Raw genomic sequence first — 18,148 nt, 5'->3', positions numbered from 1 at the left:
TAGCTCATTTAAGCACGAAGGGACAAATGGGGATTTCACGTAGAACAAGGCGGCACATCAACCTGTTGTCATGAATAGGGGTTTTGGCCTCACCGTATCTAACAGCAGATAATGGAGGGCAGGGCAGGGTAATAGAGTGTTAACATTAGGGGAGCTATGCTATACAGAAATTAAGGGATAATGATTACTTTAATGTGTCTCTGCTGCATGATGTTGAAGGCAGGAAGCATGTGATGTCAAGCTGGTAGGAGAGGTGGAGGGGCTTAATATATTCCTAGTCATACTTCAGATGTATATGTATGGGGAAAATGTCTCTACAAAATGCAATATTCTGAATCATGTGGCACAGGAATAACCAATGGGCCCTCCAGCTATTGTTGGGACTACAACTCCCATCATCTCTGGCCATTACTGACTGGGACAAATGGGAGCTGGCATCCAACACTGTTTCTAGACAAGTTTTTTGGCATTAAAAGTGTTGTAAAGTTAGGTAATAAGAGGAGAGAGAGCCTTCTATGGAACAGTGCCTGGTTAAGGAGCAGGAAGCTAACAGCAGGAATGGACTGTTCTCCCAATGGAAGTAGCCTATAGAAGCAAAGTTCCCCAAAGATCAGTGTTGGGACCATGTGCATTAATAATCTGAAACTAGGTGTGAGCAGTGAGGTAGCGTAGTTTGCAGATACCACCATTTTTCCCCATTGTGGTTAAATAAAAAGGGACCTCTCTCAACTGGGTGAATGGGAAGCAAAGAGGTAAATGCAATTAAATGTAAGCAACAGTAAAGTGATAAACATCAGGGTCAATATTTAATGGGGGGCAAAGGCACCTAGGCCTCTAGGAGTTGGCTGCTATGCCTAAGACAATTCAAGAAAGCAAAATATTTTTTTCTTGTTTTCCTCCTCTAAAAAACCAGGTGCGTCCTATGGTCAGGTGCGTCCTATGGCGCGAAAAATATATACTTTGCATAAAAGGTAAAGGTAAAAGGTAAAGGACCCCTGGACAGTTAAGTCCAGTCAAAGGTGACTATGGGGTTGTGGTGCTCATCTTGCTTTCAGGCCGAGGGAGCCGGTGTTTGTCCACAGACAGTTTTCCGGATCATGCGGCCAGCAAGACTAAACCGCTTCTGGTTGGTACACAGAACACTGAGACAGAAGCCAGAGGCTGAGCGCATGGAAATGCTGTTTACCTTTCCGCCGCAGTGGTACCTATTTATTTATTTTCTTGCACTGGGATGCTTTCGAACTGCTAGGCTGGACAAAGCAACAGGAGCTCACTCCGTCGACCTTCTGATCAGCAAGCCCAAGAGGCTCAATGGCTTCACATAGCACACAGTTAAACAATATAATTCACTCTCACAAGATGTAATGGTGATGGCTGTCGATTTGGATGGCTTTAAAAGAGGATTAGACAAATTCATGGAGGATACGCGATTGTATTTTAGTAAAAAATACAAATTAATATGACATTTTGAACATGACAGCAGGAGGCTATGGCAAATGTCATTATGGTAAAATATACCAAGAATTAATGTCAGGATAAGAGTAGGTCATTGGTTTCAGTTGCATGAACACAGGAAGCTGTCTTATAATGAGTCAGACCATTCATTCATCTAGCTCAGCACTGTCTACACTGAATGGCAGTGGCTCTCCAATGCCACAAGCGTCACTCCCGCCACTACCTGGAATTTGGAACCTTCTGCAGGCAAGAAAGATGCTTTATCATTGAGCCCTGAAACCCTCTGCAGTGCTTAAAAAAGCTCCATTGCAGGAGGGGTGAACAATACTAATCACCACATAAATGTATTCATATAGGTGTGTCTTCTGGTTCATAATAAAATTTCCATAATGATACAGGACTAAAATAAGAAATCTATTCAGCTAGATTTCTAATCCTGGTTAAACTCCTAGTGAATCTGCAGTTCTATCTGCTGCTTTGCCTTCACAAAATATGGAAAAATCTGTTTTATCTGGGACAACTTCAGATGAAAGCTACAAAGCACCCCTCCTTGAGCAATCAAAACAACTTTTCAGATGGTTTCTTCGGAATGTGTCCCTGCAGGGGAGATGCAAGGGAATGTTGACAGCCCCTCTCATATAAGAAGTGGACAAAATAATAAAGGCTGCTGCCTTCAGATGGGAACCCATCTGCTATGTGTCCTATGCAATTTAGTCTTAATGATTTATTTAGGCAGATGGAATCAGAATTATAATTTTTCCACTTTAGCATGAGGTAACCTATATTAAGCATAAAATAAAATCTAGGAAATGATGGGATACTGTTGACCATGTGTAGATTCAGAAACACACACAAGGACACACAGAATTTCTAAGCCATTGAAAATCCGCATTTATACAATAGAGCCACTCTGCAGCGTGCTACACCAATTTTAAAAATTAGTATGCAATAGTAGATTGCTCTGTTAAATCATCTTAAATAATTTTAATAACACTGTGTGTACTGAAAAGAAAGAAAAGTTTCCCAGTATGGAGTAGAAATACACCTATTGACAATATGTACCACTCATACATTTGACAACATCAGCACTCAAGCCCACAGTGGGTCCTCAAACTGGTGGACTGAAAAATGCTAGGAGGAGATTCATTGCCAACCCAGAAGTGGGCAAAGGAAATAACAGCAGAAATCAACTCTATCAGATACAGATGCTTCCTTACACTTTTTCGCTAGGATTCACCTAATGAGCTCTAATTCCTCTTAATGGGGCTTATGCAGAAGAAATGCCTACTTGTTTGTCCCAATGGGATATGTGTCCTTAGCTGCATGGGCTGGTTGTGTCCTGAATATTTAAATCATGAGCTGATACCATGTTTATTCAAAAGGAAGTAAAACATTTTTCTAAAAATCACAGATTCTGTCCCACAAGGCATATACTGATCAAAGGATAAACATTTTTGCAAAGCCACATCTCTGCATTACTTCTGCAACCTTTTATACATGGCAGCTGGCATCAAGAGAGAAAACTCATTAACATGCTAATGATGCGTCCCATTTAAAATTCTATCCCTGATTATTATGTGATTAAATCTCTTCCCTTGACTTCTGCCTCCTTCTATCTAAGTAACAGTAAGTAAGGCATCAACAATAGAAAAGCAGAAAGACCTGTCTGTCAGTCTCACTCATATATTTATTTGCAACCATTTTAAATAGTGAGAGGCAGCTCTCCTCTTAGGAAACACAAATTTGGAGGATGTCTTCTGGACAACTGCAATTAATCTTGTTATTTTAACAGGTCCATTTACCTTTCCGTTTATAAAGTTGGGTTACAATGGAATACTTGTAGTGGTACTGGAAACTACTGTACAGGAAATATGGAGACTCTCATTGAGTTTGCATGGGAAAATTTTGAGATGCTGAATATCATGCAGAATTACTCTTAAAACCTCAGTGGTCAGGGGGTTATCCATTTTATGAACTCTACTGATGTAGGTCATGCTTAGAGATGACAGGCTGAAGATTGCTAATTGACCTTTATAAAGTTGACTGGGGATTTGAACCAAGTCTCCCCAATCCAAGTTCAGCATATCCATGGTTCTACAATCCTTAGCACATCTATTCTACACCTAAACATGCTTCAAAAAAATAAACCTGCTATGTTGCTTATTTTCAGGCTGTGAAAGACTTGTTAAAATGACATTTAAAAAAACAATTTTTGCAACAATTAGAACACATTAAATAATATATCTAATGTGTTCTTTGGTCTCTTTCCCATGGATGTTCTAAATTAGATTTCCGAAGTACAGTGGTACCTCGGTTTACAACCACAATTGGTTCCGGAAGTCTGTACTTAACCTGAAGCGTACTTAACCTGAAGCGAACTTTCCCATTGAAAGTAATGGAAAGTGGATTAATCCGTTCCAGATGGTCCACAGAGTACTTAAACTGAAGTGTACTTAACCTAAAGCGAACTTTCCCATTGAAAGTAATGGAAAGTGAATTAATCCGTTCCAGATGGGTCCGCGGTGGTTGTAAACTGAGGTGGTTGTAAACAGAGGTATGACTGTATGTCTATCTGAAGCTTTTATCATTTAATACTGGTAGTTTTAAAATATTGCTTTTTGCTGTTTCTGTTTCATACAATAATCCACCAATCCACCCAGTGTGAGATTTATTTAAAAGAATGGGGAATCACCCTGCAATAGTGTTTAGTGGAGAGTGGGCCCCAGGTTGAAATATATGTGGGCTTATACCCACAACCATTTTCCTAAAAAACAAACATATTTTGGCAGCTACTTTATGGCAGAGATGCATGTGGCACTTGCTCTCAGGAACAGATTCATCAGATGAATATTTGGTATGTGATATACAGGCAAATAGATACGTGATAAATATACAGTGGTACCTTGGTTCTCAAACACCTTGGTTTTCAAATGCCGAAAACCCGGAAGTAAGTGTTCCGGTTTTCAAATGTTTTTCGGAAGCTGAACGTTTGATGCGGCTGCTGGCTATTGTTCTGGGGCACCAGCACACATCAGTAGCTGTGCCTTGGTTTTTGAACATTTCGGAAGTCAAACGGACTTCCGGAATGGATTAAGTTTGGTGCTTTTGTTTTTGCTATTTATTTTGCGTGGGGGTTTTTTTGAGGCTTTTTCGGTTAATTTGTTTTTGTGACTGTGTGGAACCCAGTTCAGCTCCTGATTAATTGTGTGACTGCGGAAATGGATAAAAAGCCCCCCCATCCAAACAATGACTATCATCCGTGCAAGTAAGAATTTTTTTAACTTTTTATCATCTACAATACTGTCTTATTTATTTTATACTACAGTAGATTGATTATTACTTTCATTTTATGGATTAATGGACTCATTAGATAGTAAAATTCATGTTAAATTGCTGTTTTAGGGGTTGTTTTTAAAAGTCTGGAATGGATTAACCCATTTTGCATTACTTTCTATGGGAAAGCACGCCTTGGTTTTGGAACGGTTTGGTTTTGGAATGGACTTCCAGAACAGATTAAGTTTGAGAACCAAGGAACCACTGTATTTACAGCACACCATTTGCGTGTTCAGACCTTTAAACCTCCCCCTTAAATAAATTCAGACAAGACTCAAATTTTGGTTTGGTTTTTGGCAGAATTTAGGCCACAACTTTATTGATTACAGCAAGTGAGTGGTTGCATAGGCTCTGGTTCGACTAGCTCCCTGCACCGTGGCAGATAAAGCTGACCCAGAGCTCCATCATAGGTCAGCCTAGGGTGAACACCTGGAATGGCAGAAAGCCGGGGTCATGCTATGTCCACCACCCAGATGTCCCCCTGGACAGGCACGGGCACAACCCCTCGCAGGGTTGACCAAACCATTGAGTCCCTGGATTCCTTTAACAGAATACCCCTTCGCAGAGGGATGGCAAGAGCGTTCCCCCATCCCTATCACCTGAACCAGAGACTATCTGCAACCTTACAAGTTGTGACAATTTGCTACACAGCAGGCGAAACCCAAATGGCACCAGCCAATCAGCCAAGTGGGGAAAATTCCTGCCGTGCCCCTGTCCCAATGACAGACGACACACGACGGCATAGCAAGGTCAAGCGCGCAAGCCCTAAATATAGGGAGAGGTGGGCGGGTGTTCCGATGCACTGACCAAGAGAGAAAGCTCAGGGTCACATACATTGGCATATATACAGTAGGTCCCTTGATCCATTTTGGTTAGCGCCCATTGGTCAGATTGAACCCAACATCAAGGGACCTCCCAATCCGGTGTTGTGGCTATCCAATCATACCCACCCACAACACAAGGGTTTGACTGCCAGATCTCACTGCAACACATGCCCTCTTTGAGGGAGGACACGATTTAACACATAACTCTACCTGTGCCAAGAAATGGCAGCCAAAACTCATGTGTTTGAGGGGAGGAATAGTGATATGCATCCCCCTTTCCTCCAGCCTGGTGATCTAAGCAGAGCCAGTTGTCACCCATTGCTATTTCTGGTGGCTGTTTAATTTTTTAGTGTTATCTAATTCCCACTTTTCTTGGCCTCATTGCCTAGTTTTGACATTCAAAACTTTTAAAATCTCTATTCCTCCTAGTATATTTGTGATGCTAAAATTCATGGTAATTTATCCCATCCTTAATTTATTTCAGTTCATGTTCCTCAATATTGCTTATAATTATTCCAAAAAAAAGACACACAGGCACAAAAGACTCTGGAGAGTGCCAGGATAATAATGTAGCCTTTATATCAATATATGAAGATTGAACTTGCATGCTAGTCCCTTACATAATAAAGAAGAGATTCAACAGCTACCTTTTCCACTCTACAGATAGGTGCACTGTGTCTAATAACAGCACTCAATAGCCCGTCCTGTGTATGAACATATTTTATTTTTTGTTCAAACTGGTGAAAGATCATCTTTGGTTTTCATGCTACAAACCAATTTTATTCATTAATCTTGATAGTTAGATCCTGCCAACAGTTTTGGCAGCAAGTTTGTGAATAATTATTCCTTTGATTATTCATTCAGATCAAGTTGAGTTCATTTCAGGTAGAAAGGGCTCTGATCCAGGGCCTGCTTTTGGCATAGTAACCAGATGAGAGAAAGCATTTGATCAAATTCACTGAAATTTTCTATATAGTGCCTTAGTAAATTTTAGCTTTCCAAATTGGTTGGTGTGAAGACGATGAAAAATATGACATCTAGGGGTTGTGGAAATGGAACCCTCACAGGTTTTCTTTTGGAAAGAGGGTACCAGGGCAGGGCTGACTTATGTTTGATCCGGTGTTTGATCTGGTAACAACAGAACCTTTAGCTTGCATAATCAGACAGCAAGGAAATACTGGTTTGGCTTAGTGTTACATGCAAACCAGGTCACTGAGACCACCACTATTTGGGGACATGAACACATGGTGCTACAGGACACAGATGGTGCTCTCTTTCCTTTCTTGAAACACCACTTCCCACAATGGTGTGCTTGATTAAAACAAATTAGAAATTTCCATTATTTGGGGAGTTCTCTGGCTTCAGAATCAACTGGGGCAAAACTCAAACCCAGATAAGGAAGACTAAGAAGGGCGTCAGACAACTGCCAGTTTATATGGGTCTCTTATCATATTTGAAATAGCATCTCTGAAATATTCATTTGTTGATATACAACTAAACAAACTAAATTAAACTAAAGAAGAGCATATTAAATTACAATTTCTGTGAGGGACAGGGGATACCGGGAGGTCCCTCCCATCTTAAGTACCAGCTCATCGCCAAGCGCTGGGGAAAGCAGGGAGAGTTCCGCCTCAAGCGGAGACTCAGGAAGTGGTGACCGAGGCTCCGGCAAGGTAGCGGAGCCCATGCACAAGGTGGGACAGGAAGGGGGGAGCAAGGGGGGAAGGCTGATCCCGCCGACCCCAGAATTACGCAAGAAACGTCGTGGGAGGAGATTAGGTCTTCCCAAACTTCTTTGCTGGAAGAAAACGCGCCAACCTCCATTCAGAGGTACTGACACCTGATTGACAACATGTATATAGATCGCTCCGAGCACTGTAAATAATCAGCACTTAATAAAAGCCTAAAAGGACAATGCTGTGAGGAGTCGTTACTCTAGAGTAGCCGCATCGGCATCTCTGACAGTTTCCATTAACTGGGAGTGGTTTGCATTTCCAGAGTTATATATTTATCCCAACATTTTTAATTGTAAAGAATACCAGTTTGGGTTGGACTTAGCACAATTGCCTTGATTAAATGGATAGGCAGCCTCAAGTCCATTACATTTTCTGCTACATCTATCAGCCTGCCAAATATTAACAGTTACGAACGCTTAGCCACTCTTCCCTGTTTTGATCCTTCTACTCATGCTTATATCAGTGTATGAAAATATCCAGAGATCCCACAGGCAAATCTTTTAGAATAATTTTGTTAGAGGGTGATTCAGATACTATCACATCCATTTGGCACTCACAGTAAGTTTTATTCTTTGAATTGCGGAGATTTTATCAACTACCTGAGTCTGCAAAAAGGCAATGAATTTGAATGTGTTACAATTTGTTTAAAAAATCTGGTCCCAAAATAATCAGTGCTCAACAATCTACAAACTTTGGAACTGAACCCACAGTATCTACGATGTATGCCTATACATTTGATCAAAACTTTCAGACAACAAAAATAATTAAGCTATTACAGTACATACTGCCATTTCCTACCAATACTTCACTGGTTAAGCTGCAAGCCATTACCACTTTATTAGAATGTGTTCAAACTTCCTAATAAATGTTTCCATTTTCACGACACAAACTTAAGAACCTTAAAAAAATTAGACAGAAGTGTTTGTTGCAGCCATCAGATGTTTAACATAATAGTATTAACTAATACTGCATCTAAATTTCAGTTAATTTGACATTGATCTTGATTTAATGTGATTGTGTTTTATATAGTTCTAGTTACAGGTAGGTAGCCGTGTTGGTCTGAGTCAAAGCAAAATAAAAAAAATTCCTTCAGTAGCACCTTAAAGACCAACTAAGTTTTTATTTTGGTATGAGCTTTCGTGTGCATGCACACGAAAGCTCATACCAAAATAAAAACTTAGTTGGTCTTTAAGGTGCTACTGAAGGAATTTTTTCGTGTTTTATATAATTCTTGGTCTTCTGGAAAGGTATTGGATCAATCTTGTAAATAATTATACTGGTAATAAAAAATCCAGTGCAATCCTATGCATGTTTATTAAGCACAAAGTTTAAGTGCATTCAGCAGGGCTTAAGTATCATAAGGTTGCCATATCTAGAAAAGCAAAAAAGAGGACAGCCCGAGCCACTGCTAGCCCAAGCCAGGGAAAGAGGCATGCAGGTGAGGGCATGTGTGAGGCCACTGCAGCGTGCAGAGCTGCCAAAGCCCAAGCCACCTGAGCCACTGCCAGCCCGAGCGAAGGCAGGACCCCAGCTCCAACCTGATCTTCAATGCAACGGCCTCACTCCGCTGCAGCGCTTCTGCTTCCTGGGCACAGCACCCTCCCAAGCATGCACGTGTCTCCCCCCCAAAAAAAGAACCAACCCCCCCAAAAAAACCCAAACCCAGACATTGCCTTTAAAATGTAAAAATCCACCTGGATGGGCATGTTGGCCCCCCAAAAGAGAACATGTCCAGGTTTTCCTGGACGTACGACAACCCTAATATACAAGTATATGCACAATCCTATAAACAACCACACAAAAGTAACTCCCATTAAGCTCAATGGGGATTAGTCTCAGGAAACCAACTATATGATTGCAGCCTATGTATGTTACCACAGACCTTTGATAATAGCGATCCATATAGGATCAAAACTACTCATGCATATTCAGCCACAGCATTCCAATATCCTACTTTCATATACAGCAAGAATGGGAAATCTGTGATGCGCAAGATGTTGTTAAGATTACCATTCAGCATAGTGGATGGGAGTGATGGGAGTTGAAGTCTAATAACATCTGGGGGGCCACAGATTCCTCATGGTTGTTGTTGTTGTTGTTAATTACTTCTACTCTCCGACCCTTCACCATAAGGTCCCAGGACAGATTACAGTAATATAAAAATATAATGTTAAAATCAGTTACAGCAATTTGCAATCAGCAGAGTAGGGTGGGTCCTAACAACTGTAAACCTGGCATATGGCTAATATCACTAGGCAACAATAGGTGAATAACGAGCTCTCAGTCAACCCAAATATAATCCTTGCAAATGGGGGCAACGCTGACCCACCATATGCTTACTGTATGTATTATACAGACCATGTAAGTGAAGCACACTGAACGCTTCTATAAATGTAAAATATTACCCATATGATATACTGGCCAATTAAGAAAATATTTCAAGCAATATTGCCAACCATTTGGTCTTCCAGCTAAATATGTTGGGATGTTTTTCAATAATAATAATAATAATAATAATAATAATAATAATAATAATACGCCCTTTATAAAGTATTTTTGTTTTAAAAAGCGAACAGGGGGGATCAACAACATTAATATATATAACAATATTGCAAATAGCTTCATTAAAAAAAAATCCTTAAAAGGCACCATAGGTTTGTTTTCAACAAAATTTGTTACACCCATCATATGCTTAATTTAATCAGAGCTAAACAAATTACCATAGCCTAAAGAGAGACATGCAGTAGATAACACAGTAAACTGGGGATCACTCATTTTAATTATTTATATTTGCTTAGAGGAATTTGTGCTCCACTGGGCTTTATTATCCAGGAGAACATATTCTTTGTAGTCATTGCTTGAGAATCACAAGAAATGTAAGGTTCATCTTAAGGGCAGGGGGGGGGAGCAACACATATTGTTGTGTGTTTTCTAATGTGGTTACACCATAACAAAGGATGGTGACACTTTGATACAAGCAAACAATGATACAAAACAGCATGCATGCTGTCATCCAAGTTTTCTCCTTTTGGAAGGTGAATCCCTCAAAACAGTTTTATAAATTCCCCAGAGTTCAAACCCCAGTTTGGGAATGTAGCACTACAGTCTTTACAGGGAAAAGTGAGCTGGTGTGTGTGGTTTCTTCCTGGAGGGGTGGAAGCAGGTGGGTATTCCAGCATCAAATCCCCAGACTGGATTTTAAATTTAGGGCATTTTTAAAAAAGCAGTTTGGAAGTTCAGCTGGAGGTAAAATCTCAGAAAAAGGAGAACAGATCTGAAGACAAGACCCTTAGCAAAATGTTACAGAACATTACTCTTTTCCATTACAGAGACTACCTAGCAACAAGAATAGATCTATCAATGATCAGACACTCACTTGAAAACCAAACTAATCTCCATGTTATATTCTGGAAAAATTGTTATTGTAACAATGGATCAACCTTTACCTTTTTTAAATCATGCTTCTGTGCCAGGAACAGAAAGCAGTTCTTTACATTTGTTTTTCTATTCATATTTCGCCTCATGTATTGGGAGGAAAATTATGTGTGCCTGCCTGCACATGTATTATTTATATGAAATGGAGCAGGAGTGTAAGAGGAAGAAGAGAAGACTGGCTGTGCACATGCATGCACAAGCCGAGACAAAAGTCGGTTCGCAAATTCTGTGTGTGTGTGTGTGTGTGTGTGTGTGTGTGTGTGTGTGTGTGTTTGTCTGAAACAGAGCTAGACAGCAAAAGGATGAAGAGGAGGAGACTGGCTATCACACACACACACATGTAACCAAGAGGGCAGTCACTTTAAATAGCATGCTGTTTTCTCAGGGCAACCTCTCTTGACCCCTAACTTTAGGACTTGGGAAACCACCAATGAAAACAGCACAATGACACAATGAATTTTTATTATATGTAAGATTTAATAACTCACTGGCCAGCATAGCTGCCAGTTCCAAGAGGCCAAGGCACTTTTTTGGGGGGGGCAATGTTTTTTTAGGGGACCGGGCCATCTCAGTGATCAGAGAGTGCTCAGTTCTTCCCCCTGCCTCCTCGCAATGTTGTGTTGGGGCCACTCAATCATCTTGAGAATATGGTGCGTCTGCTGACCACTCTCACAAGTACGCTGTTGTGATGACGAAAGGTTTTTGTGACAGCCACCCCAAGATCCCCTAAAACATTTCTTCTAAACTTTTTTTTTTGCTTCACCCACTTTTATGTTTCAGTCCCCAGAGAGCTGACCATGTGTTAATGCAGCCCTTAGGGCAGTGCAACTGGTTCTGTCGCACTGGGCATTGAGCCTAAGGGCCACCGCAGGGCGTCACAACTGTGACATAGCAGAACGGGAGGGGAGAAGCAGGGGGGGGGATTTTGGCCTCACACAAGGCACTGCTGAAATTCGAAGAACCATAGTCATAACCCTAACATAAAACAAAGTGATATCAGACCAATAAATGCTTAGCTATCTAAGCCATAACTTTTACACATCTATGGGGCAAACTAAACACATAAATTATCATGGAGTTTGTCCTTGAGGGCAAGCCGTTTCCTTCAAAGATTGCCAGGGTGGGGTCCCAATCTGGGTTGCAACTTGGTTGGGGTGGGGTTAACTCTTTGCTCCCCACAGCAACTCCAATTAGACCTTTCCCCCCCCCTTGCAAATTGCAGGTGTGGGCAGGGAAGGAAATCAGCATCAAAAGTTGGGGGGGGGCAAAAGGATTAAAGACCAGCACCATCACTGAAAAGCTTGAACACAAGCATAAACTATATGATAAACATCCAGTACAGTTTAGCCCAATGGCCAGCTCTTCCCTCTTTGGTACCTCAGCCTATCTCTGGTTGATTCAGGTGTGCCTACTTTCAGTCACCTTAGCCACATTGCTTGCCTCTCAGTTACCTGTCCAGGTGTGGGAGTCCTGTCAAAGCCAAGCCTGTGGTTTAAAATAAGCTCCGCTGACCAATGTCAACACATGAAAAATATTTCCTGGTTTCAATGTGATTAATAATAATCGCAACCATGTTTACCTTTTCAGGACAGTTCTAGTCACTAAACTGGCAAAATCCACCTTAATCTTTCATAAATAAAGACTTATTGCTTTCAAAACATTACACATGCTGTGGATTACATCCTTACACAACATGCTTAGAGAACAAAAACCCAGGGATGCTAGACAGCTTTCTTCCTGGACTTGCAGGATCTTATATTTTCTATGGATTAAAACTGAAGCATGCACAATTCTATGTGCAGAGCACTATTAAATTATGCAGGAGCTATGAATGCAGAGACATTCTCACTGTCAGTTAGCAGGCTTTTCACCACAGGAGGCTATGCAAAAAATAAGCAAGAGGAAATCAACTCAAAGCCTGCTACATCATCAGCATACACAACGCCAGGGGAAAAAATACCCCTCAAGAATGACAAACTCTGAGGCTGACAGCACATTCAACCTAATATATATCAAATGGTCTGCCAGAATTGCCCATCAAAATAACTATTCTTATGTCATATAAATTAGATGGCTGCTCATCAGTTCAGGCAGGATACTGAATGACACACAGCCCAGGAAATGCCAGGCTTCTGTCACCCCAACAGCTGGCCAACTGCTCCACTTACCAAAAGCAGACTCCCCTTGCGCCATTTCTTCCTTCAGTCTCTTGTAACCTTCTTTCATTCTCTCTAATTTTTGGACATTTTTGGCACTCAGCGTGAACCATTCGTTGAGAAGTCCCTCCAGTCTCTCTCTTTCAGCTGTTAACGACTTAATTTCTTCTACAAGGTCTCTAGCCGTACAGAAATTACCTCCTGTGGATTCATTGGAGGGACATTAGAGAGACAGAGGAAGACAGAGAAGAAACAAATAATAGACACCCTCAAGGAGCTTACTAAAAAACAATTAATAGCTAATCAAAAAAAATTAATAGCTAATCATTCATACAGGAGATAAAACCTGAGCAGTGAAAATTATAGAAAATTTGTAGTAAACACATTTTCCCTCTGTCCACTGATTTCCATTTCCTGGTACCTATTCTGCCCATATAAACAGTGGTAACCTAATTTGATTATTATTTTTTCATTCAGGTTACCAAACTGCTACTTAGGTTTTTTTAAAAAGGTGATGGACTGCAGGGTAATGATCTGGTCAGTATGTAATTTTTTTTCAGATTAACAAATAATTGCATACTGACTGGATCATTACCCAGCAATCCATCACATCATTATGCTACAGCTAGCTATTTACATGGATATCTTCAAAAAACTGAAATGTGCACATCATGTGGAGCATATATTATACGCAAATAAATAAATCCTTAAAATTAGTGTGTCAATACATGCACATAGCTTCTACTACCCCCATCCCCAAATGAGTTGGCCTCCCTCTGTTTTCATTAGAGATGCATGGCAGACTAGCCTGGTCAAAGGAATTCTTTCCAGTTGCTGTATTTTTCCTTTGCTATACAAAACTCCACATGGTATTTCTTTTAGTTACAGACTGGTTTCTCCAGAGCCAGCTGTTATACATGTCATTAAGAACCTGTGTGTGCATGTTTTTCACATGCAAACTTTAAAGGTGTTTTTCTGAGAGGTAGATCTCTTACATGGGTTGAGTGGTCACCACCCTGAGAATATGTCTAAGGAGTTCAGAACCTGTCTAAGGAGTTCAGAACACCCAAAACAAAAACTCAGTTTAAATTGTATTTATTACAGTGGGGTGGGGAAAGGAATTTAATTACAAACTAATTAATACGTTGCAGCATATAAGCATGAACTCACAGGTGGATTTAACCCTAATACATTAACAACACTAAAGAGTAAAATGCATTCTTTAACGAGGAAAGATTGTGCTACTCTAAAAAAGGTGGGAGCATGGCCATTTGACATGAAAACCCACGAGGACAGAACAGAGATTCAAAGTTACCTCGCCAGTGCCTGGAGCAGCACTTGCAGCTGTTAATTGATACCGGTAGCAATGTTGTACTGAATGTAGGTGTGTTGGAGCCACAACCGGAAGTGAGGGTCAGGAGTTCTAACTGCAGCTGGGCTGCCTCTGAAAACGGTTTGGAAATTTCAGCTGGTGCAGAATTCAGTGGACAGGTAGTTGACCAGAACAAGATTGTTTGAGCGTATTACACCAGTCCTGGACCACCTGCCTGGTTGCCAGTTAGTTTCTGGGCCCAATTCCAAGTGCTATTTTTGACCTATAAAGTCTTAAACAGCTCAGGACTGCAATATCTCAAGGATCACCTCACCTCATATATAGTAAAACCAACCCAGATTCTGCAATCATCATCTTAAACCCTTTTTCGTGTGCCCCCTCCATGAGAAGTCTGTAGGATGGCAACATGAGATCAGGCCATTTCTGCAGTGGCTCCCTGTTTGTGAAATGCTCTCCTCAGGGAGGCTAGTCTGCACCTTCATCATAAATCTTAAGCGTAAAGCAAAAATGTTCTTCAACTAGGCCTTTGGCTGATGTCAAGGTCCATTTAAATGTATTTGTGGGAAGGGAGGTTATTGGTTTGTTTTCTTGTTCTTATGTACTTTGTGGTTTTATTCTGTATTTTTATGCTGTGAATTGTCCTGAGATCTTTGGATGATGATGAAGAAGAGTTTGGATTTGATATCCCATTTTATCACTACCCGAAGGAGTCTCAAAGTGGCTAACATTCTCCTTTCCCTTCCTCCCCCACACCAAACACTCTGTGAGGTGAATGAGGCCGAGAGACTTCAGAGAAGTGTGACTAGCCCAAGGTCACCCAGCAGCTGCATGTGGAGGAGCAGAGACGCGAACCCGGTTCACCAGATAACGAGTCCACTGCTCTTAACCACTACACCACACTGGCTGAAGGACTGATATACATCTGCCCCTCCCCAACAAAAGGCCCGCCCCCCCCCTAACAAAAATCCTGGCTACGCCCATGCTGGTATACAAATTTAATAAAGAAGTAAATAGATAACATTATTTGTGGTTCTAAGCTCTTAGACTCACAACCTCTGCTGTGCAGTTGCTTTGAGTTAGGATCTGAAAAAGGATATAGAATAATGTACCTAGACTAGAGTCTTCTTTGTCTGGTGCACTGTGCTATGTGCCTCCTGTGTGCAGAGTCCAACAGGCAGGAGAAGGGGCTTGGTGGTGTAAGAGAGGGGTAAAAAAAAACTCCCTGTCCGGCAAGTCTGTGTCCTTCACTCTGCTGCTGGAGCTATTCTGCCATGGGGCCATTCAAAAATTTAAGGCTTCTTAATTAGAAGTCACAGCCTAATCATTCTTCGTCTCTCTTTTTTTCAAAAAAGAAAAAAGTTAAGAAGAAGGCACTACCCTGCCTATTAAAATTTCATATATACTGAAACATTATTAATTCCCAGAGGGAAGGTTAATATCCAAACCTGAAGCTATGATGGAATAAACATAGTATCCCTGTTAATAATTTACAAGCATTTTTGCCTCTAATATATGCCCACGAGGCAAAACTGCCCTATGCAGCTTTTTCCCTGGCAGAGGGAATAGGCCTTCAAATATCAAGAACTCGTCAAGAGATCAGCACACCACTCGTTTAAAGTGCCAGTGCTGAACTCCTGACCTCAATCACAGTAACTGCAATGGGCACTTTCTAAATGCTACAAGAGAACTCGTTTTTTAAAAACATAAATATAAATCTGTCTCACTGTTAAAAATCACAACTTTATAAAAAAAAAAGTAGACAAAGGTAATTTTTTGGTGGCTGGAAATATATCCATCAGGGAAACATCTAGTTAATACTGTTTAATTACTACAATTTTTCATTTCCATGACAGATTTATGTTTTATGTAAACTGCATGTTATAATTTATTCAGTATGCCTTTCAACATTTCCATACCGCACTGTCTCAGATAGTACTTGTCAGATCTTGCTAAGCAAGCCTTTCCCAATAATTTGAAAGAAAGCATCTTCCAAAAAGCAGAGAATGATGGTCAATATTTTAAAAATGGCAATTGCACACACACACACACACTGCAGCGTCCTTTATTAACATTGTTTTGACATTTGTAGCACAACGTATAGCAGTTACTAGCTTCCTGCACCAATTTTCTATTAATATATCTATTTAAAAATGGAAACAAATAAACACAAGTGTAAAGCTATATGGCCGTATTTCTTTCATTGCCAATTTTTCCATATCATCCTTTATAATGCATAAAAGATGAAACAATTACAACACTTTACTGGTGCACAGACTTTGGAATACTTTCCCCAGAGCTGTCTGCCTGGCCCTTTTTCTCTTCTGTTTTAGGCAGCAAATGAAAGCAATTTTATTTGTATGTCCCCGGAAAAGGGGATGAAATAAATATATTTATGCTGAGGATTTTTTTCAGGTCTGAATTTTAACTGCTATTTTGTTTTGTTGCTTCTTGCAATTTTATATGTTTTTATTCTTTGGAATTGTTTTGGGTATATTTCAGTGGAAAGGCAGAAACAAATAATTGCAAACAAAATAAATAATGAATAAATGAAATAGGCAGCCTGAAGATTTGGGGGTTAAAGCAACATGCCTGGAGTCCTGGATTCAAAATATTTTTCAAGGCCCGCCAGGGACAGGCAAGTCACCTTCAATTAACTGTCAATCAATCTGGACTCAATCTAAGCCATTCAAAGCAAGATACTAGGATGGGGTACAAACTGGGTAGGGTACAAACTCTGTGATGAAGACCTACATAATGCTGCTGAAATAAACTGTACATATAGTTCAGCCATGCAATTTGCCACTTGGCAGGTTGCCCAGAATAGATAGCAGCTGCCCCAGGCAAATAACTGAATGGTAAACTGCTTGCTGTCTGCCTCAACCCCTTACTGCCTACCCACGACTGAGAATGAAAATAATTTTGTTTCTATAGCACACCAAACAGCTGTGCACAAGATACTTATTAAATATATACATTGCCAACATGAAACAAAATCATGTAAAATATTTTAAACAGAAAATTATACAAGAGAGAAATGAGAAGTTATTCCTTAAAAGAGTGCGGAAAATAAAAGGCATTCAGATGCTTTTAACATATGGAATGGAAGCCAGACAACTGTGCAGGAATAAGCCCCAGATACAGGCATCGCTATGCAGTTCAGAACCACATAAACACAAAAGTGCCATGTTAACCTTATCCACTACTTCAGGGGAAGACTTTATAGTGTCCTCCAGATGTTATGAACTACAACTCATAGAATCGCAGAGCTGTAGAGCTGGAAGGGGCCCAAAGGGTCATAAGGTCCAACCCTCTGCAAGACAGGAGTCAAGCCATCCCTGGCCATTGGTCATGCTAGCTGGGACTGATAGTTGCAGCCCCAAGCTTCTAGACAGTGCTGCTCTATAGGCAGCCAATACTGCAAAAAAAACCAACCTCCAAGTGGCCATGAAGAAATTAGACCTGTAATTAATCTAGATCTGTAATTAGTCACACTGCTGCAAACTGAAGAAGCTGCAAGTCCATATAAGAAGAGATTTTAAAAGTCAAGCCATGCTGTTGCCTTAAGCAAACAAATGTGTAGCTTATGCAAATTAGTGCTTGAAACACATACGATACTGACATTTCATAGAGAGAACAGGGTCAGAGATGAACCTATGACTCTCAGTCTCAGGCCCCATTTGCAATGTGGACATAATAGTACATTTGTTTTACAGAACTACAATATTACACTGAAGGCCAAACGAGTTTCAATATGACACTGCATTTAATGTCTGGTTTTTGTTTTGTTAAATAGCATCTGGGGGTGTGTGGCTTCATCAGGATCACAGAGCAGGGGGGGGGCAGGTTATCCCGTCTCTCATGCCACAGTCACAATGT

The 18,148-nt window shown here is 40.6% G+C and overlaps 1 protein-coding gene across 1 annotated transcript in view; it reads right to left on the bottom strand.

Annotated features, from left to right (window-relative positions):
* DISC1 (DISC1 scaffold protein) overlaps positions 1–18,148 on the bottom strand; it is a 142,444-nt gene that overhangs the window by 68,566 nt on the left and 55,730 nt on the right. The window contains 2 exon segments of the mRNA XM_060272850.1: positions 12,952–13,140; positions 14,255–14,383. Of these exon segments, the coding sequence (XP_060128833.1) occupies positions 12,952–13,140; positions 14,255–14,383 (318 nt within the window).

This window comes from Zootoca vivipara, chromosome 3 (assembly GCF_963506605.1).
Source record: "Zootoca vivipara chromosome 3, rZooViv1.1, whole genome shotgun sequence".
NCBI classification, from domain to species: Eukaryota; Metazoa; Chordata; class Lepidosauria; order Squamata; family Lacertidae; genus Zootoca; species Zootoca vivipara.
This window is presented reverse-complemented; position numbering and strand designations above follow the sequence as displayed.